The sequence below is a fragment of the Nerophis ophidion genome, linkage group LG17, assembly GCF_033978795.1.
Source record: "Nerophis ophidion isolate RoL-2023_Sa linkage group LG17, RoL_Noph_v1.0, whole genome shotgun sequence".
NCBI classification, from domain to species: Eukaryota; Metazoa; Chordata; class Actinopteri; order Syngnathiformes; family Syngnathidae; genus Nerophis; species Nerophis ophidion.
The window spans coordinates 3,875,669-3,898,663 of record NC_084627.1 but is presented as its reverse complement, the minus strand read 5'-3'; the positions used below and the strand labels follow the sequence as shown (position 1 = coordinate 3,898,663).

The window sequence follows — 22,995 nt, the reverse complement described above, 5'->3', positions numbered from 1 at the left end:
GAGGTTACAAGCACACACTTATTGTGATTTAGTGGGGCCTCTGTTTACATTATTAGCCTGTTGTGTAGGCTACCTGTATAAGTGTATGAGGTTACAAGCATACACTTAATTGAGATTTACTTAAGCCTTCTGTTTACATTATTAGCATATCTACTGTGGCTAAGCAGACTTTTGCCAAAAGGACAATAATTCATTTGTTGTGGGTTTATCCACTTTAATGCATTTCATTTTTTTTTTGGAATGCATGTTTTGTTTGGAGGCCTAAAATAAACGAAAAACTTTGTGCTTTTTTTGAAAAGCAAAGACTACTGGAATATTAAAAAAATGTCGATATTCAATAAAAAATTACTTTATTTGAAAAACATGTCTGAATATTTATTCTAGGCTATTTATGCAATATTTAAAAAATTGTGAAAAACTGCATTCATTATTCGGTATTCGGCCTTCGGCCAAGCGTTTAAATTTTATTCGGCTTCGGCCACAAATTTTCATTTCGGTGCATCCCTAATATATATATACACATATACAGTATATTTATATACATACATACATATATGTATGTATCTATGTATGTATGTATGTATGTATATATATAAATATATATATATATATATATATATATACAGTATATAATACAGTTCTAACCCAATGCGGCCCCCGAGTCAAAAAGTTTGGGGACCCCTGGTGTAAAGACTTCCTGCACGGTCAGTTTGCTACATAGCTCCAAACGTCATGTGACCTTCCAATTAGACCACGTGTAGTACGCAGAGAGTTTCATGGAATGGGTTTCTATGGCCGTGCAGCTGCATCTAAGCCATAATTCACCAACCAAGTCTAATTCAAAGTATATATATATATTTTTTTATTTTTATTTTTATTTTTTTTAATTATTATTATTTTTAATACACTGTAGCACTTTGAGGTTGTTTGCTCAATGTAAAGTGCTTTTTACAAATAAAATATATTATTATCATAAAAAAATAAATAAAATGAAACTTACTAGCTTTATGCGATCTTCAGAGCGCAGGATCTTAAACATGACCTGTAAATGTTGAGGTAAGTCACCTAGAAGACAAAAAAAAAGTTTTTTTAGTCCACTTAAACAGTAAATGATAGCTAGATAGATAGACAGACAGACAGACAGACAGACAGACAGACAGACAGACAGACAGATAGATAGATAGATAGATAGATAGATAGATAAATAGATAGATAGATAGATAGATAGATAGATAGATAGATATTGTCATTGCACAAGTACAACAAAACAAAGTATGAAGTATTTACAGTTGAAATAGAATTTCACTATAAATACTTAATGTTGTAGCAAGCTATTGAAGTGGTTTCTTTCTTATTACAATAACTTCAATCGTGAGTGTTTTGTTGGTTTTTCCTACCCGCATGTTTGTGGTGGGTGGGGGTGCTGGGTGCGTCTGAGCTGCCGCCCTGCTGGAGGAAGAGGGCGGCGCCTTTGACCATGAAGAAGCTCTCATTGAGGCTGAGGAGAGAAACACGGAAGGACAACATTATGAATGCAGCGACGCAACCTGAAATAGAGCATTCGCCGGCGGTGCGCTTTCTAATCAGGTGCGCCCTATGTTACATTAACTCTAAAGGCTTAGTGTCCACATGCGTGGACAGCACCTTTTAGCTCTTATTTCCAAAATTGTGTACACTACAGAATTGGGGTCATACGGCCTCTTATGTGGACACGTATACTGCCATCTGGTGGTGTCAGAAGAGTATAAAATACAATGGAATTTGGAAAAAAAAAGTGTAAAAATAAAAAATGTTTAAGTGTGGCCCAGTTTTTGTATAATGTCTAGGTTTTTGTGCAACCAAATACTGCATATAAAAATAAAAAGCAACAATGGGAATATATTTTTATTCCCATTGTTGGTTTTTATTGTTATTCTTATTGTAATATTTTTCTATTTTCTTTCCATTTATACGCCCATTATTTACTTTTTAAATTCGATCTCAATTCTGTACACTGCTGCTAAAATGTAATTTTCCTGAGGGAACTCTCCTGAAGAAATCAATGAAGCTCTCTCTCTCTCTCTCTCTCTCTCTCTCTCTCTCTCTCTCTCTCTCTCTCACAAACTAGTCTGTTTGCCCTGCATATCATTTTGCGTAATTGAGTTCACTGAAAATTTGCCGACTGCAAAACAACCCCCCATGTGTCACGGTTGCGCATGGTTGAGTTTGTCGTGACCACAGGTTGCAGAGATTGAAGGTGATGTGCAGGTAAGATAGTTCAATTAAACTGGAAAAATAATCAAAGATAGCAAAAAGAAGGCTGGTAGTGGCAGTAAGGTAGGTGGCACAAAGTCAAACACTGACACAATACAATAAAAGAGCGCTGGCAAGGAGCAGCAGGTGAAACAAAATTAAAACATGTGCGCTGACAGGAAACTCAACAGGAAGTAGAACCAAAATGTGAGCACCAGGACAGAAACTGATGCAAACCCCCCGAAAATCTCACCATGGGGCCAAACAATGTTGCGAGTGCCAGCACTTTGCTTAAAAACATTACTGAATTTGAGACAGAACTCTTTCATTTTAAATGATTATGTTGCCATGTCTTCACGGTGGGAGAGGGGTTAGTGCGTCTGCCTCACAATACGAAGTTCCTGCAGTCCTGGGTTCAAATCCAGGCTCGGGATCTTTCTGTGTGGAGTTTGCATGTTCTCCCCGTGAATGCGTGGGTTCCCTTCGGGTACTCCGGCTTCCTCCCACTTCCAAAGACATGCACCTGGGGATAGGTTGATTGGCAACACTAAATGGTCCCTAGTGTGTGAATGTGAATGTTGTCTGTCTATCTGTGTTGGCCCTGCGATGAGGTGGCGAGTTGTCCAGGGTGTACCCCGCCTTCCGCCCGATTGTAGCTAAGATAGGCGCCAGCGCCCCCCCGCGACCCCAAAAAGGGAATAAGCGGTAGAAAATGGATGTTGCCATGTTTATTTATGCATTTAATTCCTCATGTGTACACACTTGGCTTTGTTTTCTGCCTGTTAAACTGTAATCATATTATGTAAAATGTGATTTTGGTTAATATTTCTAGGGGTCTGGAATAGATTCATTGGATTTATATTTATTTCTTGTGGCTTCCTTTTGGCGTCCGCCTCCGAGGTTATGACGTGGCTTTGAAGGCTAGAGTAACAAGTAGATGCTTGCGTCCACGCTGCCATGGAACACATAGCCTCATTGTTTCACCTCCAGCACAGCACAAAAAAAAACCCTCAAAGTGACGCAGAGGCACCATCACAAGACCTTGTCTATCTTCTTCTTTTAAGCGACGCGGCGCCATTGTTTGTGTGAAAATAACATGGCAATAAACAACGTGGCTCAGCTGTTGAAGCCCAATAGATAGCTGTATTGCGTATTACCCTGCGACACAAACCAATATATTCAGCAAGGAAGCGCTACAATGAAGTATGTCCGGCATTTCATCGAGTGTGGAACCTTTGAAGTTGAACACTTTGTGGGAAAACAATCTTGCAAAATTTCGGCCATCCAGACTGTTCTAGGCGTAAAGTTGAAAAGCCAGCATCAGTGATGGTATGGAGGAGCATTAGTGCCCAAAGCATGGGTAACTTACACATCTGTGAAGGTACATACAGGTTTTGGAGCAACACGTTGCCATCTTGAGGGTGCATGGGAGTTTGCCCAACCAGTCTACATGTGCTTTGTGGACTTGGAGAAGGCATTCGACCGTGTCCCTCGGGAAGTCCTGTGGGGAGTGCTCAGAGAGTATGGGGTATCGGACTGTCTTATTGTGGCGGTCCGCTCCCTGTATGATCAGTGCCAGAGCTTGGTCCGCATTGCCGGCAGTAAGTCGGACACATTTCCAGTGAGGGTTGGACTCCGCCAAGGCTGTCCTTTGTCACCGATTCTGTTCATAACTTTTATGGACAGAATTTCTAGGCGCAGTCAAGGCGTTGAGGGGTTCCGGTTTGGTGACCGCAGGATTAGGTCTCTGCTTTTTGCAGATGATGTGGTCCTGATGGCTTCATCTGGCCGGGATCTTCAGCTCTCACTGGATCGGTTCGCAGCCGAGTGCGAAGCGACCGGAATGAGAATCAGCACCTCCAAGTCCGAGTCCATGGTTCTCGCCCGGAAAAGGGTGGAGTGCCATCTCCGGGTTGGGGAGGAGACCCTGCCCCAAGTGGAGGAGTTCAAGTACCTAGGAGTCTTGTTCACGAGTGAGGGAAGAGTGGATCGTGAGATTGACAGGCGGATCGGTGCGGCGTCTTCAGTAATGCGGACGTTGTATCGATCCATTGTGGTGAAGAAGGAGCTGAGCCGGAAGGCAAAACTCTCAATTTACCGGTCAATCTACGTTCCCATCCTCACCTATGGTCATGAGCTTTGGGTCATGACCGAAAGGATAAGATCACGGGTACAAGCGGCCGAAATGAGTTTCCTCCGCCGTGTGGCGGGGCTCTCCCTTAGAGATAGGGTGAGAAGCTCTGCCATCCGGGAGGAACTCAAAGTAAAGCCGCTGCTCCTCCACATCGAGAGGAGCCAGATGAGGTGGTTCGGGCATCTGGTCAGGATGCCACCCGAACGCCTCCCTAGGGAGGTGTTTAGGGCACGTCCAGCTGGTAGGAGGCCACGGGGAAGACCCAGGACACGTTGGGAAGATTATGTCTCCCGGCTGGCCTGGGAACGCCTCGGGATCCCCCGGGAAGAGCTAGACGAAGTGGCTGGAGAGAGGGAAGTCTGGGCTTCCCTGCTTAGGCTGCTGCCCCCGCGACCCGACCTCGGCTAAGCGGAAGATGATGGATGGATGGATGGATGGACGTTGCCATCCAAGCAACGTCTTTTTCATGACCTCCCCTGCTTATTTCAGCAAGACCATGCCAAGCCCCATTCTGCACGTGTCACAACAGCGTGGCTTTGTAGTAAAAGAGTGCGGGTACCAGACCTGTCTCCCATTGAAAATCTGTGGCACATTATGAAGCTTAAAATACCACAACGGAGACCCCGGACTGTTGAACAACTTAAGCTGTACATCAAGCAAGAATGGGAAATAATTCCACCTGGCTGCTGTTTTTGTGACCCCGAGATGCAGGAACCAGGAGAGCCAAGAGGAGGTAAGATGAGTTTTAATCTCATATAACAGAACCCAACCGCTCGCCTGTATCGGTTGGGGACATCTCTACGCTGCTGATCCGCTTGAGATGGTTTCCTGTGGACGGGACTCTCGCTGCTGTCTTGGAGCCACTATGGATTGAACTTTCACAGTATCATGTTAGACCCGCTTGACATCCATTGCTTTCGGTCCCCTAGAGGGGGGGGGTTGCCCACATCTGAGGTCCTCTCCAAGGTTTCTCATAGTCAGCATTGTCACTGGCGTCCCACTGGATGTGAATTCTCCCTGCCCACTGGGTGTGAGTTTTCCTTGCCCTTTTGTGGGTTCTTCCGAGGATGTTGTAGTCGTAATGATTTGTGCAGTCCTTTGAGACATTTGTGATTTGGGGCTATATAAATAAACATTGATTGATTGATTGATTGAAAATGAAGCAGTCCTCCATACAAACGTTCCGAAAAATAAAGCGATTGTGGAGAGGCGGAGGCGATGGAGCAGGGCACGCTGGAGATGGCGGCAAGGAGGCGGAGAATGCGGCCGAGCGGAGAGGCGGGGCGTGCCGGGAGCGACGCCGCAGTCAAATGCAGGTGCGTGGATCGCGCACCGGTTCACAATTAACATTTCTCCTCACGCTGTATAAAAGGGGAGAAGGAGGAGAGAACAGGGGAGAAGGAGTAGGAAAACCGGCAGCGGCGACCGAGGAGCGAGAGAGAGCAAGACGGCGACGACGAAAAGCGACCAAAGAGCTAGCCGCAGAGGAGGAGCTGAAAAGCTACCCGGCAAGAGACAGCTTTATTGAAAGATAAACAAGAGTCAAACCTGCTCGATCATGTCCTTCCTGAGTGGTCCATGGAACCCGCAAGACTCCGAGGTACTTGAACTCCTCCACTCCCCAACCCGGAGAATGCATTCCACCCTTTTACAGGCGAGAAACATGGACTCGGACTTGGAGGTGCTGATTCTCATTCCTGTCGCTTCACACTCGGCTGCGAACCGATCCAGTGAGAGCTGAAGATCCCGGCCAGATGAAGCCATCAGGACCACATCATCTGCAAAAAGCAGAGACCTAATCCCGCGGCCACCAAACAGGATCCCCTCTACGCCTTGACTGCACCTAGAAATTCTGTCCATAAAAGTTATAAACAGATTCGGTGACAAAGGACAGCCTTGGCGGAGTCCAACCCTCACTGGAAATGTGGCCGACTTACTGCCAGCAATGCGGACCAAGCTCTGGCACTGATCATACAGGGAGCGAAAAGCACCGCCACAATCAGACAGTCCGATACCCCATACTCTCTGAGCACTCTCCACAGGACTTCCCGAGGGACACGGTCCAATGCCTTCTCCAAGTCCACAGAGCACATGTAGACTGGTTGGGCAAACTCCCATGCACCCTCAAGGACCCTGCCGAGAGTATAGAGCTGGTCCACTGTTCCACGACCAGGACGAAAACCACACTGTTCCTCCTGAATCCGAGGTTCGACTATCCGGCGTAGCCTCCTCTCCAGTACACCTGAATAAACCTAACCGGGAAGGCTGAGTACTTTCCCATGCTCCCCAAATCATTATCAAAGTAAAAAAAACCAAGATATTTCCAGTTATCACCTACTTCCACCTAACAGCCCAGTCATCTTTGCAGTTTACTGCTACATAAACATTAATCCATTTTCTACCGCTTGTCCCTTTCGGGGTCGCATTTTGGGCGGAAGGCAAAGTACACCCTGGATAAATTGCCACCTTACCACAGGGCCAACACAGATAGACAGACAACAATCACACACTAGGGCCCATTTAGTGTTACCAATCAACCTATCCCCAGGTCTTAAGGAGGTGGGAGGAAGCCGGACTACCCGGAGGGAACCCACGCAGTCACGGGGGAGGACATGCAAACTCCGCACAGAAAGATCCCGAGCCCGGGATTGAACTCAGGACCTTCACATTGTGAGGCAGAACCACTAACCCCAGTTCCACCGTGCTGCCTCGTCCCCTCCAAACGATCAACAGAGGAGATGTAATTAACGCTGCTGTTCTCTTACATCAGGGGCGCTCACACTTTTTCTGCAGGTGAGCTACTTTTCAATTGACCAAGTCGAGGAGATCTACCTCATTCCTATTTATAATTTATATTTATTTATTTATGAAAGAGAAATTTTTGTTAACAAGTTAATGGTGTTTAATGATAATACAAGCATGTTTAACACACATAGATTCCTTTCTTTCATGAAGACAAGAATATAAGTTGGTGTATTACCTGATTCTGATGACTTGCATTGATTGGAATTAGACAGTGGTGCTGATAACGTCCGCATTTTCAAATGGAGGAGAAAAAAAAGTCCTCCTTTCTGTCCAATACCACATGAAAGTGGTTGGATTTGGCATCTCATTTGTCCAACTTGCATACTCGTTTTTAAGCACTTTGTTATGAGAGTAGCATATGTGTGTGGCCCTTTAATGTCTGGCAGCAGGTGAGTGACGTCAGTGAGTGTGCGGGTGGGCAAGCAAGTGAGAAAGCGGTCGCTGAGGGCGGGGGAGAAATACATTGGCATCAAACTCCGTAGCTTGCTAGCTTGTGCACGCTAGCTTTCTGAGACTCTTATTTTGTTAGCACAGGCAGGATGAAACAGGTCTTTTATGGTGAAGACAGGAACTGTGCAGTCGGTCTTTAGAGTTTTGACAGTAGGTACGGAGTCTCTAGAAATAAAATGTGTTTCTCTGCGTCCGCCCTGTCAGTGATTTTTTTCTTAAATATGAGCTCGCAGCAGCCAGCGTCATCTCACAAGATCCTCGGGTGCCGAGAATGTCAAACAACTGACGAAAGTGAAGTCTTGGTATGATTGATGATTGCTCATTTTTATGTCTATTTTTTAATGCCTGGCTTGAGATCGACTGACACACCCTCCGAGATCGACCAGTCGATCGCGATCGACGTAATGCCCACCCCTGTCTTACATGATCTCCCGCCGAGTCCAAAGAGTTTTCTTCAGCAGGTGAGGCAGGCAGCTGGCTTTACGAGAAGCTCTCACCATCCTTGTCCTCCACATGGAGGGGGCTTTAAAAGTAGCTTTTAAGCACCCTTCATCTTCCTTCCTTCCTATGTCTGCTCGGATTCCTTGCATCAGCTGATGCGTCGTGTGCCACAATGCCGTCATTCATCGGCGAGAGGACCACCAGAAACTCTGCAACAATGAATGTGTGAGCGGGCGGGTCCAGACCAAGCATGACGCGGCTGTTTCAGCTGAGCACACAAAAAGGCTCGAGTTTACATCCATCTTCTTCCGCTTATCCGAGGTCGGGTCGCGGGGGCAGCAGCCTAAGCAGGGAAGCCCAGACTTCCTTCTCCCCAGCCACTTCGTCCAGCGCTTCCTGGGGGATCCCGAGGTGTTCCCAGGCCAGCCGGGAGACATAGTCTTCCCAACGTGTCCTGGGTCTTCTGGTCAGACGTGCCCTAAACGCCTCCCTAGGGTGGCATCCTGACCAGATGCCCGAACAACCTCATCTGGCTTCTCTCCATGGGGAGGAGCAGCGGCTTTACTTTGAGCTCCTCCCGGATGGCAGGGCTTCTCGCCCTATCTCTAAGGGAGAGACCGGCCACCCTGAGGCATACTTGCCAACCCTCCCGAATTTCGTGAGACTCCCGAAATTCAGCGCCTCTCCCGAAAACCTCCCGGGAAAAATTTTCTCCCAAAATTCAGGCGGAGCTTGAGGCCACGCCCCCTCCAGCTCCATGAAGACCCGAGTGACGTGTCGACAGCCTGTTTTCACGTCCGCTTTCCTACAATATAAACAGAGTGCCTGCCCAATGACGTTATGACTGTAGAATGATCCAGGGTGAGTTCTTGGTTTCTTATGTGGGTTTATTGTCATTAATGTCCTCCCAGCGCGGCAACAACACACAACAACAGCAGTCACGTTTTCGTCTACCGTAAAGCAGTTTGTCTGCCGTAAACAGCAATGTTGTGACACTTTTAAAAAGGAAAATAATGCCATCTACTGTACAGTAATGTGTGACAATAACATCTACGGCTTTTAGAGCAGTGGTTCTCAACCTTTTTTCAGAGATGTACCCCCTTTGAACATTTTTTTAATTCAAGTACCCCCTAATCAGGGCAAAGCATTTTTGGTTGAAAAAAAAAAAGATAAAGAAGTAAAATACAGCACTATGTCATCAGTTTCTGATTGATTTAATTGTATAACAGTGCAAAATATTGCTCATTTGTAGTGGTCTGTCTTGAACTATTTGGAAAAATATATATAAAAATAACTAATAACTTGTTGAAAAGTAAACAAGTGATTCAATTATAAATAGTTTTCTACACATACTGCGATGAGGTGGCGACTTGTCCAGGGTGGACCCCGCCTTCCGCCCCCTCCCGCTTATTCCAAAGGGAATAAGCGGTAGAAAAAAGGTTGGATGGATAGCTGTAAATAGACTCCTCCCCTCTTAACCACGCCCCCAACAACGCCCCTTGCCCAACCCCCAACCACGCCCCCTAGCCCCCACCGCCCGAAATCGGAGGTCTCAAGGAGGAGGAAAGTCATTTCGGCCGCTTGTACCCGTGGTCTTGTCCTTTCGGTCATAACCCAGAGCTCATGAACATAGGGGAGATGGGAATGTAGATCGACCGGTAAATTGAGGACTTTGCCTTCCGGCTCAGCTCCTTCTTCACCACGACGGATCGATACAGCGTCCGCATTACTGAAGACGCCGCACCGATCCGCCTGTCGATCTCACGATCCACTCTTCCCTCGCTCGTGAACAAGACTCCTAGGTACTAGAACTCCTCCACTTGGGGCAGGGTCTCCTCCCCAACCCGGAGATGGCACTCCACCCTTTTCCGGGCGAGAACCATGGACTCGGACTCTGGGGTGCTGCTTTGATTAGAGGTTTGAGTTTTTTTTGCTATAAATCACGTCTTTGGTGACGTCGGCTGGATTCGAGGGGCAGCATTGGAACCGAGGTTTACTCCTTCTTTACGTTGCTATTATTCTTAGTATCTTTTTTTAAGCCAATAAGGTCTCTTTGCATTTTTACTTCACCGGGCCTCATGGATACACTTACTCTCTAGCATCAGTAACATGACCAACACATAGACATGTAGACAACTACAATGTATCCCACTGGACACCCTGCAACTTTTATGGTGTATTTTGTGCAAACCCTGTTTCCATATGAGTTGGGAAATTGTGTTAGATGTAAATATAAACAGAATGCAATGATTTGAAAATCATTTTCAACCCATATTCAGTTGAATATGCTACAAAGACAACATATTTGATGTTCAAACTGATAAACTTTTTTTTTTTTTGCAAAAAATCATTAACTTTAGAATTTGATGCCAGCAACACGTGACAAAGAAGTTGGGAAAGGTGGCAATAAATACTGATAAAGTTAAGGAATGCTCATCAAACACTTATTTGGAACATCCCACAGGTGTGCAGGCGAATTGGGAACAGGTGGGTGCCATGATTGGGTATAAAAACAGCTTCCCAAAAAATGCTCAGTCTTTCACAAGAAAGGATGGGGCGAGGTACACCCCTTTGTCCACAACTGCGTGAGCAAATAGTCAAACAGTTTAAGAACAACGTTTCTCGGAGTGCAATTGCAAGAAATTTAGGGATTTCCACATCTACGGTCCATCATATCATCAAAAGGTTCTGAGAATCTGGAGAACTCACTCCACGTAAGCGGCATGGCCGGAAACCAATATTGAATGACCGTGACCTTCGATCCCTCAGCTGTATCAAAAACCAACGTCAATCTCTAAAGGATATCACCACATGGGCTCAGGAACACTTCAGAAAACCACTGTCACTAAATACAGTTTGTCGCTACATCTGTAAGTACAAGTTAAAGCTATACTATGCAAAGCGAAAGCCATTTATCAACAACATCCAGATACGCCGCCGGCTTCTCTGGGCCCGAGATCATTTAAGATGGACTGATACAAAGTGGAAAAGTGTTCTGTGGTCTGACGAGTACACGTTTCAAATAGTTTTTGAAAATATTCGACATTGTGTTAACCGGACCAAAAGGGAAGCGAACCATCCAGACTGTTATCAACGCAAAGTTTAAAAGCCATCATCTGTGATGGTGGGTAGCAGGGGTGTATATTGTAGCGTCCCGGAGGAGTTAGTGCTGCAAGGGGTTCTGGGTATTTCTTCTGTTGTCTTTCCGTTGTGTTACGGTTCCAATGTTCTCCCGAAATGTGTTTGTCATTCTTGCTTGGTGTGGGGTTCACAGTGTGGCGCATATTTGTAACAGTGTTAAAGTTGTTTGTACGGCCACCCTCAGTGTGACCTGTGCGGCTGTTGACCAAGTATGAATTGCATTCAGAGAATCTGGAGAAATCACTCCACGTAAGCGGCATGGCCGGAAACCGACATTGCATGACCGTGACCTTCGATCCCTCAGACGGCACTGTATCAAAAACCGACATCAATCTCTAAAGGATATCACCACATGGGCTCAGGAAAACTTCAGAAAACCACTGTCACTAAATACAGGTCGTCGCTACATCTGTAAGTGCAAGTTAAAGCTCTACTATGCAAAGCAAAAGCCATTTATCAACAACATCCAGAAACGCCGCCGGCTTCTCTGGGTTCGAGATCATCTAAGATGGACTGATGTAAAGTGGAAAAGTGTTCTGTGGTCTGACAAGTCCACATTTCAAATTGTTTTTGGAAATATTCGACATCGTGTCATCCGGACCAAAGGGGAAGCGAACCATCCAGACTGTTATCGACGCAAAGTCGAAAAGCCAGCATCTGTGATGGTATGGGGGTGCATTAGTGCCCAAGGCATGGGTAACTTACACATCTGTGAAGACACCATTAATGCTGAAAGGCACATACAGGTTTTGGAACAACATATGCTACCATCTAAGCGCCGTCTTTTTCATGGACGCCCCTGCTTATTTCAGCAAGACAATGCAAAGCCACATTCAGCATGTGTTACAACAGCGTGGCTTCGTAAAAAAAGATTGCGGGTACTTTCCTGGCCCGCCTGCATTCCAGACCTGTTTCCCATCGAAAATGTGTGGCACATTATGAAGCGTAAAATACGACAGCTGAGACCCCGCACTGTTGAACGACTGAAGCTCTACATATCAATCAATCAATCTTTATTTATATAGCCCTAAATCACAAGTGTCTCAAAGGGCTGCACAAACCACAACGACATCCTCGGTAGAACCCACATAAGGGCAAGGGAAAACTCACACCCAGTGGGACGTCGGTGACAGTGACAATGATGACTATGAGAAACTTTGGAGAGGACCGCATATGTAGGCAACCCCCCCACAGGGGACCAAAAGAAATGGATGTCGAGCGGGTCTAACATAATATTGTGAAAGTCCAATCCATAGTGGATCTAACATAACGGTGAGAGTCCAGTCCAAAGACATTAAATGGGAAAGAATTCCACTTTCAAAGCTTCAACAATTAGTTTCCTCAGTTCCCAAACGTTAATTGAGTGTTGTTAAAAGAAAAGGTGATGTAACACAGTGGTGAACATGCCCTATCCCAACTACTTTGGCACGTGTTGGAGCCATGAAATTCTAAGTTAATGATTATTTGCAAAAAAAACAATGAAGTTTATGAGTTTGAACATCAGATATCTTGTCTTTGTAGCATATTCAACTGAATATGGGTTGAAAAGGATTTGCAAATCATTGTATTCCGTTTATATTTACATCTAACACAATTTCCCAACTCATATGGAAACGGGGTTTGTAAGTTGAGGTACTACTGTTTGCAGGAAACTAGCCACTAAATTGGCCCTAGTGTGTGAATGTGAGTGTGAATGTTGTCTGTCTATCTGTGTTGGCCCTGCGATGAGGTGGCGACTTGTCCACGGTGTACCCCGCCTTCCGCCCGATTGTAGCTGAGATAGGCGCCAGCGCCCCCCGTGACCCCGAAAGGGAATAAGCGGTAGAAAATGGATGGATGGATGGATAGCCAATCATATAGTAACACTTTTTTCCCCCCCCCAAAAACGCTTTCATGTACTTTGTACAAACACTGTAGTACACATAAACATACGTGAGCATAAACTGTGAGACTTACCATTGGTTATTTTTGCGGTCTTCATCACTTCCAAAATCCTGAAAGGCACAAAAAAAAGAGGCTTATGATCAAATATGTTCTTCAAAAGCAATATTAGTGTGACTGCTTGTTGTTTATGTCGCGGATCAGACAGCCTTCTTACAAGCACATAATCCCCTTGCTTTGTAAAAAACGCCGCGCTTTATCAATAATATCCACCCAGCATCACATGTACAAAAAGATATCACAGTATTTCCTATAATTAACGACCTAAACATTGAGAGAATACATCATTACCATTATTAACTCCTCATTGATACTTTTATTAACACAATAGTGTGAGTCCAGTCCATAGTGGATCTAACACAATAGTCAGAGTCCAGTCCATAGTGGATCTAACATAATAGTGAGAGTCCAGTTCATAGTGGATCTAACACAATAGTGTGAGTCCAGTCCATAGTGGATCTAACACAATAGTCAGAGTCCAGTCCATAGTGGATCTAACATAATAGTGAGAGTCCAGTCCATAGTGGATCTAACACAATAGTCAGAGTCCAGTCCATAGTGGATCTAACATAATAGTGAGAGTCCAGTCCATAGTGGATCTAACATAATAGTGAGAGTCCAGTCCATAGTGGATCTAACATAATAGTGTGAGAGTCCAGTCCATAGTGGATCTAACATAATAGTGTGAGAGTCCAGTCCATAGTGGATCTAACATAATAGTGAGAGAGTCCAGTCCATAGTGAATCTAACATAATAGTGAGAGAGTCCAGTCCATAGCGGATCTAACATAAAATTGTGAGAGTCCAGTCCATAGTGGATCTAAGATAATAGTGTGAGAGTCCAGTCCATAGTGGATCTAACATAATATTGTGAGAGTCCAGTCCATAGTGGATCTAACATAATAGTGAGAGTAGAGTAGACCAATAGTAAATTGCACAGTACAGTACATATTCTGTACAATAGGCCACTAAATGGTAACACCCGAATAAGTTTTTCAACTTGTTAATCAATTCATGGTATGTATGACTTACTTAGTTAAGAAGTGTGTCCTTAAACTTGTTAAAAAGACAAAAATGTTACTCATGCTAAGGAAACCAGCATAGCATAGGTAGAGTAGACCCATTGGCTTGACGGCGCTCTGCTGCCCCCTACTGACCGGAAGTGTTGAGTAGGCGTTTGGACTGATTAAAAACGGCCTGTTTTCACAGTATTGCCTATAAATAACGACTTTAATATTAAGAGAATGTATCATTACAATTCCTAACCCCTCATCTAATAATTACTTGGTTAAAAAGTGTGTCCATGGACAGGTTAAAAAGACAAAAATGTTACTTATGTTAAGGAAAATAGCGTAGCATAGGTAGAGTAGACCCATTGGCTTGATGGCACTCTGCTGCCCCCTACTGACCGGAAGTGTTTAATAGGCGTTTGGACTGGTTAAAAACGGCCTGTTTTCACAGTATTGCCTATAAATAACGACTTTAATATTAAGAGAATGTATCATTACAATTCCTAACTTCTCATCTAATAATTACTTGGTTAAAAAGTGCGTCCTTGGACAGGTTAAAAAGACAGAAATGTTACTCATACGAAGGAAAGTAGCGTAGCATAAGTAGAGTATCACCCAATCAATCAATTAATGTTTACTTATATTTATATAGCCCTAAATCACAATTGTCTCAAAGGGCTGCACAAACCACAATGACATCCTCAGCTCAGATCTCACATCAGGGCAAGAAAAAAACTCAACCCAATGGGATGACAATGAGAAACCTTGGAGGGGACCGCAGATTTGGGGACCCCCCTGGGCGACCGGTGCAATGGACATCGAGTGGATCTAGCATAATATTGTCAAAGTCCAGTCCATAGTGGATCTAACATAATAGTGTGAGAGTCCAGTCCATAGTGGATCTAACATAATAGTGTGAGAGTCCAGTTCATAGTGGATCTAACATAGTAGTGTGAGAATCCAGTCCGTATTGGATCTAACATAATAATGTGAGAGTCCAGTCCATAGTGGATCTAACATAATATTGTGAGAGTCCAGTCCATAGTGGATCTAACATAATAGTGTGAGAGTCCAGTCCATAGTAGATCTAACATAATAGTGAGAGAGTCCAGTCCATAGTGGATCTAACATTATATTGTGAGAGTCCAGTCCATAGTGGATCTAACATAATAGTGAGAGAGTCCAGTCCATAGTGGATCTAACATTATAGTGTGAGAGTCCAGTCCATAGTGGATCTAACACAACAGTGAGAGAGTCCAGTCCATAGTGGATCTAACACAATAGTGAGAGTCCAGTCCATAGTGGATCTAACATAATAGTGTGAGAGTCCAGTCCATAGTGGATCTAACATAATAGTGTGAGAGTCCAGTCCATAGTGGATCTAACATAATATTGTGAGAGTCCAGTCCATAGTGGATCTAACATAATAGTGTGAGAGTCCAGTCCATAGTGGATCTAACATTATAGTGTGAGAGTCCAGTCCATAGTGGATCTAACAATATATTGTGAGAGTCCAGTCCATAGTGGATCTAACATTATATTGTGAGAGTCCAGTCCATAGTGGATCTAACATAATAGTGAGAGTCCAGTCCATAGTGAATCTAACCTAATATTGTGAGAGTCCAGTCCATCGTGGATCTAACACAATAGTGAGAGAGTCCTGTCCATTGTGGATCTAACATAATAGTGAGAGAGTCCAGTCCATAGTGGATCTAACATAATAGTGTGAGAGTCCAGTCCATTGTGGATCTAACATTATATTTTGAGAGCCCAGTCCATAGTGGATCTAACATAATAGTGAGAGAGTCCAGTTCATAGTGGATCTAACATAATAGTGTGAGAGTCCAGTCCTTAGTGGATCTAACATAATAGTGTGAGAGTCCAGTCCATAGTGGATCTAACATTATATTGTGAGAGTCCAGTCCATAGTGGATCTAACATAATAGTGTGAGAGTCCAGTCCATAGTGGATCTAACATAATAGTGAGAGAGTCCAGTTCATAGTGGATCTAACATAATAGTGTGAGAGTCCAGTCCTTAGTGGATCTAACATTATATTGTGAGAGTCCAGTCCATAGTGGATCTAACATAATAGTGTGAGAGTCCAGTCCATAGTGGATCTAACATAATATTGTGAGAGTCCAGTCCATAGTGGATCTCACATAATATTGTGAGAGTCCAGTCCATAGTGGATCTAACATAATAGTGTGAGAGTCCAGTCCATAGTGGATCTAACATAATAGTGTGAGAGTCCAGTCCATAGTGGATCTAACATAATAGTATGAGAGTCCAGTCCATAGTGGATCTAACATAATAGTGTGAGAGTCCAGTCCATAGTGGATCTAACATAATAGTGTGAGAGTCCAGTCCATAGTGGATCTAACATAATAGTGTGAGAGTCCAGTCCATAGTGAATCCAACATAATAGTGTGAGAGTCCAGTCCATAGTGGATCTAACATAGTAGTGTGAGAATCCAGTCCGTAGTGGATCTAACATAATAGTGTGAGAGTCCAGTCCATAGTGGATCTAACATTATATTGTGAGAGTCCAGTCCATAGTGGATCTAATATGATAGTGAGAGTCCAGTCCATAGTGGATCTAACCTAATATTGTGAGAGTCCAGTCCATTGTGGATCTAACATTATATTTTGAGAGTCCAGTCAATAGTGGATCTAACATAATAGTGAGAGAGTCCAGTCCATAGTGGATCTAACATAATAGTGTGAGAGTCCAGTCCATAGTGGATCTAACATAATAGTGTGAGAGTCCAGTCCATAGTGGATCTAATATAATATTGTGAGAGTCCAGTCCATAGTGGATTTAACATAACAGTGTGAGAGTCCAGTCCATAGTGGATCTAACATAATAGTGTGAGAGTCCAGTCCATAGTGGATCTAACATAATAGTGTGAAAGTCCAGTCCATAGTGGATCTAACATAATAGTGTGAGAGTCCAGTCCATAGTGGATCTAACATAATAGTGTGAAAGTCCAGTCCATAGTGGATCTAACATAATAGTGTGAGAGTCCAGTCCATAGTGGATCTAACATTATATTGTGAGAGTCCAGTCCATAGTGGATCTAACATAATAGTGAGAGTCCAGTCAATAGTGGATCTAACATAATAGTGTGAGAGTCCAGTCCATAGTGGATCTAACATAATAGTGAGAGTCCAGTCCATAGTGGATCTAACAAAATAGTGAGAGTAGAGTAGACCAATAGCCTTGATGGCGCTCTGCTGCCCCCTACTGACCGGAAGTGTTTAATAAGCGTTTGGACTGATTAAAAACGGCCTGTTATCACAGTATTGCCTATAAATAACGACTTTAATATTAAGAGAATGTATCATTACAATTCCTAACTTCTCATCTAATAATTACTTGGTTAAAAAGTGCGTCCATGGACAGGTTAAAAAGACAGAAATGTTACTCATACGAAGGAAAGTAGCATAGCATAAGTAGAGTATCACCCAATCAATCAATTAATGTTTACTTATATTTATATAGCCCTAAATCACAATTGTCTCAAAGGGCTGCACAAACCACAATGACATCCTCAGCTCAGATCTCACATCAGGGCAAGAAAAAAACTCAACCCAATGGGATGACAATGAGAAACCTTGGAGGGGACCGCAGATTTGGGGACCCCCCTGGGCGACCGGTGCAATGGACATACAGTGAATCTAGCATAATGTTGTCAAAGTCCAGTCCATAGTGGATCTAACATTATAGTATGGCAGTCCAGTCCATAGTGGATCTAACATAATAGTGTGAGAGTCCAGTTCATAGTGGATCTAACATAGTAGTGTGAGAATCCAGTCCGTAGTGGATCTAACATAATAGTGTGAGAGTCCAGTTCATATTGGATCTAACATAGTAGTGTGAGAATCCAGTCCATAGTGGATCTAACATAATATTGTGAGAGTCCAGTCCATAGTGGATCTAACATAATAGTGAGAGAGTCCAGTCCATAGTGGATCTAACATTATATTGTGAGATTCCAGTCCATAGGGGATCTAACATAATAGTGAGAGAGTCCAGTCTATAGTGGATCTAATATAATAGTGTGAGAGTCCAGTCCATAGTGGATCTAACATAATAGTGTGAGAGTTCAGTCTATAGTGCATCTAATATAATAGTGTGAGAGTCCAGTCCATAGTGGATCTAACATAATATTGTGAGAGTCCAGTCCATAGTGGATATAACATAATAGTGTGAAAGTCCAGTCCATAGTGGATCTAACATTATATTGTGAGATTTCAGTCCATAGGGGATCTAACATAATAGTGAGAGAGTCCAGTCCATAGTGGATCTAACATAATAGTGTGAGAGTCCAGTCTATAGTGGATCTAACATTATAGTGAGAGTCCAATCCATAGTGGATCGAACATAATAGTGTGAGAGTCCAGTCCATAGTGGATCTAACATAATATTGTGAGAGTCCAGTCCATAGTGGATCTAACATTATAGTGTGAGAGTCCAGTCCATAGTGGATCTAACATAATAGTGAGAGTCCAGTCCATAGTGGATCTAACAAAATAGTGAGAGTCCAGTCCATAGTGGATCTAACAAAATAGTGAGAGTAGAGTAGACCAATAGCCTTGATGGCGCTCTGCTGCCCCCTACTGACCGGAAGTGCTGAGTAGGCGTTTGGACTGATTGAAACGGCCTGTTTTCGCAGTATTGCCAATAATAATCGACTTAAATATTGAGAAAATGCATCATTAAGATACCTAACTCCTCATCTTGTAATTACTTGGTTAAAAAGTGCATCCTTGGACTTGTTAGAGACCAAAATTTTACTCATGCTAAGGAAAATAGCATAGGTAAAGTAGACCCATAGCCTTGACAGCGCTGCGATTCCCCCTTAAATATTGACAAAATGTATCATTACGATTCCCTAACTCCTTATCTATTACTTAATTGGTTAAAAAAGGGCGTCCTTAGACTTGTTAAAAAGACAAAAAAATGTTAGCATATTTATCATAACAAGGTAAGTAGACCCATTGCCTTGATGGTGCTCTGCTGCCCCCTACTGACCGGAAGTGCTGAATAGGCGTTTGGACTGATTGAAAACGGCCTGTTTTCACAGACTAGATCAGGGGTGTCAAACTCATTTTAGCTCAGGTGCCGCATGGAGGAAAAATCCATTCCCAAGTGGGCCGGAATGGTGAAATCATGGCATGATAACTTCAAAATAAAGACAACTGTAGATTGTTTACTTTGGCCAAAAATAGAACAAGCAAATTGTGAAAACGTACAAATCACAAATAATCCTCTGGAAAAATCACTTCAAGAGTGTTGAAAATTCTGAGGAAATTGGTGCAGTTTCAAAAGCACAATGAGTTTAGACTTGGTCTCAGTTTATCTACAAAACCAGGATTAAACATTAAGTGGCAGTATTTCTGGGATTGAACCAAAAACACAACATGTAAACTCTTCGAGGTATCGAACACCTCCTTTGTCATCAATCCGGAGTAAACTCAACAAATTGGAGAATCGGAGGTAAAACTATTCACAAGGGTTAAGTTTTCTCACTGTATTTTCATACCTTAGTTGGCGCCTGTCGTGGCGGTAATCCTAGAACCCGTAGGTAGAACACCTTATTTCACCGGTTTGGTCCATGTGCCGCCTCTAATGGCTTTGATATTCCGAAGCGTTTTAGGTGTATAGAAAATTGTTTTATTTATCTATTAGTATTATTAAACGGAAAAAGGACGACAACGAGGCATCTTGCAATGGTAAAAGTTGATTTTCAAGACAAAAAATTATTTTCAAGGTAAAAGTTGATTACTACCGTCTATTCTTAAAACCCACACAAACACATAATTGGGGAGTAAGGGTGTCAAATAACGATGTGTTTGAAATAACGATGTGTTTGAAGCGGAAGACACAAACCTCTTGCTGGTCCTAACAGAATTGCTATTGTGACATCGGTGGACACATTCAGAACAGCAGTTTCTTTCATTAAAAAGAGAAAATGCAACTCATTTTAAAGGCCTACTGAAACCCACTACCACCGACCACGCAGTCTGATAGTTTATATATCAATGATGAAATGTTAACATTGCAACACATGCCAATACGGCCGGTTTAGTTTACTAAATTGCAATTTTAAATTTCCTGCGAAGTGTCCTGTTTAAAACGTTGCGGGATGATGACGCGTATGTTGACGCGTGCTTGTGACGTTATTGTTTGGAGCGGACACTTTATCCCAGCACCACTCATGGCTAAAAGTCGTCAGATTTAATCGCATAATTACACAGTATTCTGGACATGTGTGTTGCTGAATCTTTTGCAATTTCTTCAATTAATAATGGAGACGTCAAAGAAGAATGCTGTTAGTGGAAAGCGGTGGATTGCAGCTGCCTTTAGCAACCAAAACACAGCCGGTGTTTCTTTATTTGTTGTGAAGCTTTACTATTGAACAGAGCGGTGAAGCGAACATGGTTCTCTACCACATGTCGACCGTCAGGTTTCGGTGAGAAAATTATGGTAATAAGTCGGCTCTTACCGAGCTTAAATGATAAATGGGTTGTACTTGTATAGCGCTTTTCTACCTTTAAGGTACTCAAAGCGCTTTGACACTACTTCCACATTTATCCATTCACACACTGATGGAGGGAGCTGCCATGCAAGGCACTAACCAGCACCCATCAGGAGCAAGGGTGAAGTGTCTTGCTCAGGACACAACGGACATGACGAGGTTGGTACTAGGTGGGGATTGAACCAGGGACCCTCGGGTTGCGCACGGCCACTCTTCCACTGCGCCGCGCCGCCCCAACTTGTGTTGTTCTTCCTGCAGCTGCTGTCAAATGGGCAGCTGCGACTTTCTTGGCTCCTCCATTGGGGGCATAGCTCGGTTGGTAGAGTGGCCGTCCCAGCAACTTGAGTGTTGCAGGTTCGATTCCCGCTTCCGCCATCCTAGTCACTGCCGTTGTGTCCTTGGGCAAGACACTTTACCCACCTGCTCCCAGTGCCACCCACACTGGTTTAAATGTAACTTAGATATTGGGTTTCACTATGTAAAGTGCTTTGAGTCACTAGAGAAAAGCGCTATATAAATATAATTCACTTCACTTCCATTGGCTTCCCTCAGAGACACTGGCGGTCACCAAACCCCTTCGACTTTCAGGTATGACTTTATAATCTCACTAAAACACTAGTAACACAATAATCACATAAGGGATTTTCCAGAATTATCCTAGTAAATGTGTCTTATAACATCTGAATCGCTCCCACTGCCGTCGCCTTTTTTTCTTCTTCTAGTGCTTCACTCTAACTTTCCTCATCCACAAATCTTCCATCCTTGCTCAAATTAATGGGGAAATCGTGGCTTTCTCGGTCCGAATCGCTCTCGCTGCTGGTGGCTATGATTATAAACAATGTTCAGATGTGAGGAGCTCCACAACCCGTGACGTCACGCGCACATCGTCTGCTACTTCCGGTACAGGCAAGGCTTTTTTTTATTAGCGACCAAAAGTGGCGAACTTTATCGTCGATGTTCTCTACTAAATCCGTTCAATATCGCAAAATGATCAAGTATGACACATAGAATGGACCTGCTATCCCCGTTTGAATAAGAAAATCTCATTTCAGTACGCCTTTAACAGTCGAGCTGATGAATTGCTAACAGACTAAATATATGTTTACATAAAAAATGGGGATGGACATACAATTCAGAAAAATGGAAGAGACATGAGTAAATATTGGAATACTATACACTGTGCATTTTTAACTACAGTAAAGGAATAAAACCCAATAAAATCTAATTTCAGTAGGCCTTTAATACTTGGCAAATTCATCAGGCGGGCCGGATAAAACCTGTTGGCGGGCCTTATCCAGCCCACGGGCCGTATGTTTGACACCCCTGGACTAGATAAAACTCCACAATATGTCTTATATAGTTGAGACGTACTGGTTGTACACGATCCATCAATTATCGCAGGAAAACGTCCTGGCCAGGATAATAACAGCTTCAATTTGGATTGACAAGCACGTTTTATTGTTGTGGTGGCAGTGGTGCACACTGCAATGCATCACACTGCTTATTTAGGTGTAAAGATCACAGTATGATGCACATGTACTATAATAAAGTGAGGCATGTCACTCGAGCTTTTACACAGAATAACAAAAGTCCACCACAAAAAAATAATCATATTGTGGAGAATCACCTACCTCCCCCGCACTGCTGTTGGCGGTGCTGGCCGAAGATGCTGCACTGGGGGTGGGAGAGCGCTGCAGAGTCACCAGGGCCATGGTGGAGGAGGATGTGGGAAGATGGGAAGATGCGCCGCTGACCACCTCTGCTGTCACCGGGGAGGAAGAGGAGAGAGAAAAAAAATTAAAAAAAATATATAAAAAAACGCCGAGTCAGACTCGGCCTGCACGCCGCTTCCCTGGACGGATGACCAGGAGGGTCCTAGCAGAGAAGCGGCGCCTGGGAGCGAAGGCGGAGAGCCATGGCGGCGTCATTGCTGGCGTCCAGGAAGGAGACAAACAAAACAGTGTGCGGGTGCAAGCAAGCGGGGCGCGGATGACATGCAGCTTTGGAGCACGCCGCCCATTGGCTGGCCTAGTTTGCGTGCGCGCTCTCATTGGTCCCATGTTGTCAAGGTGACTGGCCAGACTATAGATACTACCAAAAAAAAACAAAAAACACTAAATACCTATATATTTTTTATTTTATGGACAATGTCCATAAAATACTTCCATCACTAGTTTTTTTTTTTTTTGCGATACCACTGATTTTTTTACCGATTCAATACGTAAATATTCAGGCTGGTATCGGCTATACCCATGTGATACTCAAATATACCCAATGTGTCTTGTGAAATTAAAAAAA

At 43.6% G+C, this 22,995-nt stretch overlaps 1 protein-coding gene across 1 annotated transcript in view; it reads right to left on the bottom strand.

The window, feature by feature from the left end:
* The window catches only part of ssh1b (slingshot protein phosphatase 1b), a 66,340-nt gene extending 43,913 nt beyond the window's left edge, over positions 1–22,427 (bottom strand). The window contains exons 1-4 of the mRNA XM_061875770.1: positions 22,329–22,427; positions 13,160–13,197; positions 1,398–1,498; positions 1,001–1,065 (exon numbers count right to left, since the gene is read on the bottom strand). Coding sequence (XP_061731754.1) covers positions 1,001–1,065; positions 1,398–1,498; positions 13,160–13,197; positions 22,329–22,409 — 285 coding nt within the window. The 5' untranslated portion in view covers positions 22,410–22,427. The remainder of the gene's footprint in view (positions 1–1,000; positions 1,066–1,397; positions 1,499–13,159; positions 13,198–22,328) is intronic.
* Between the last annotated feature and the right edge of the window lie 568 nt (positions 22,428–22,995).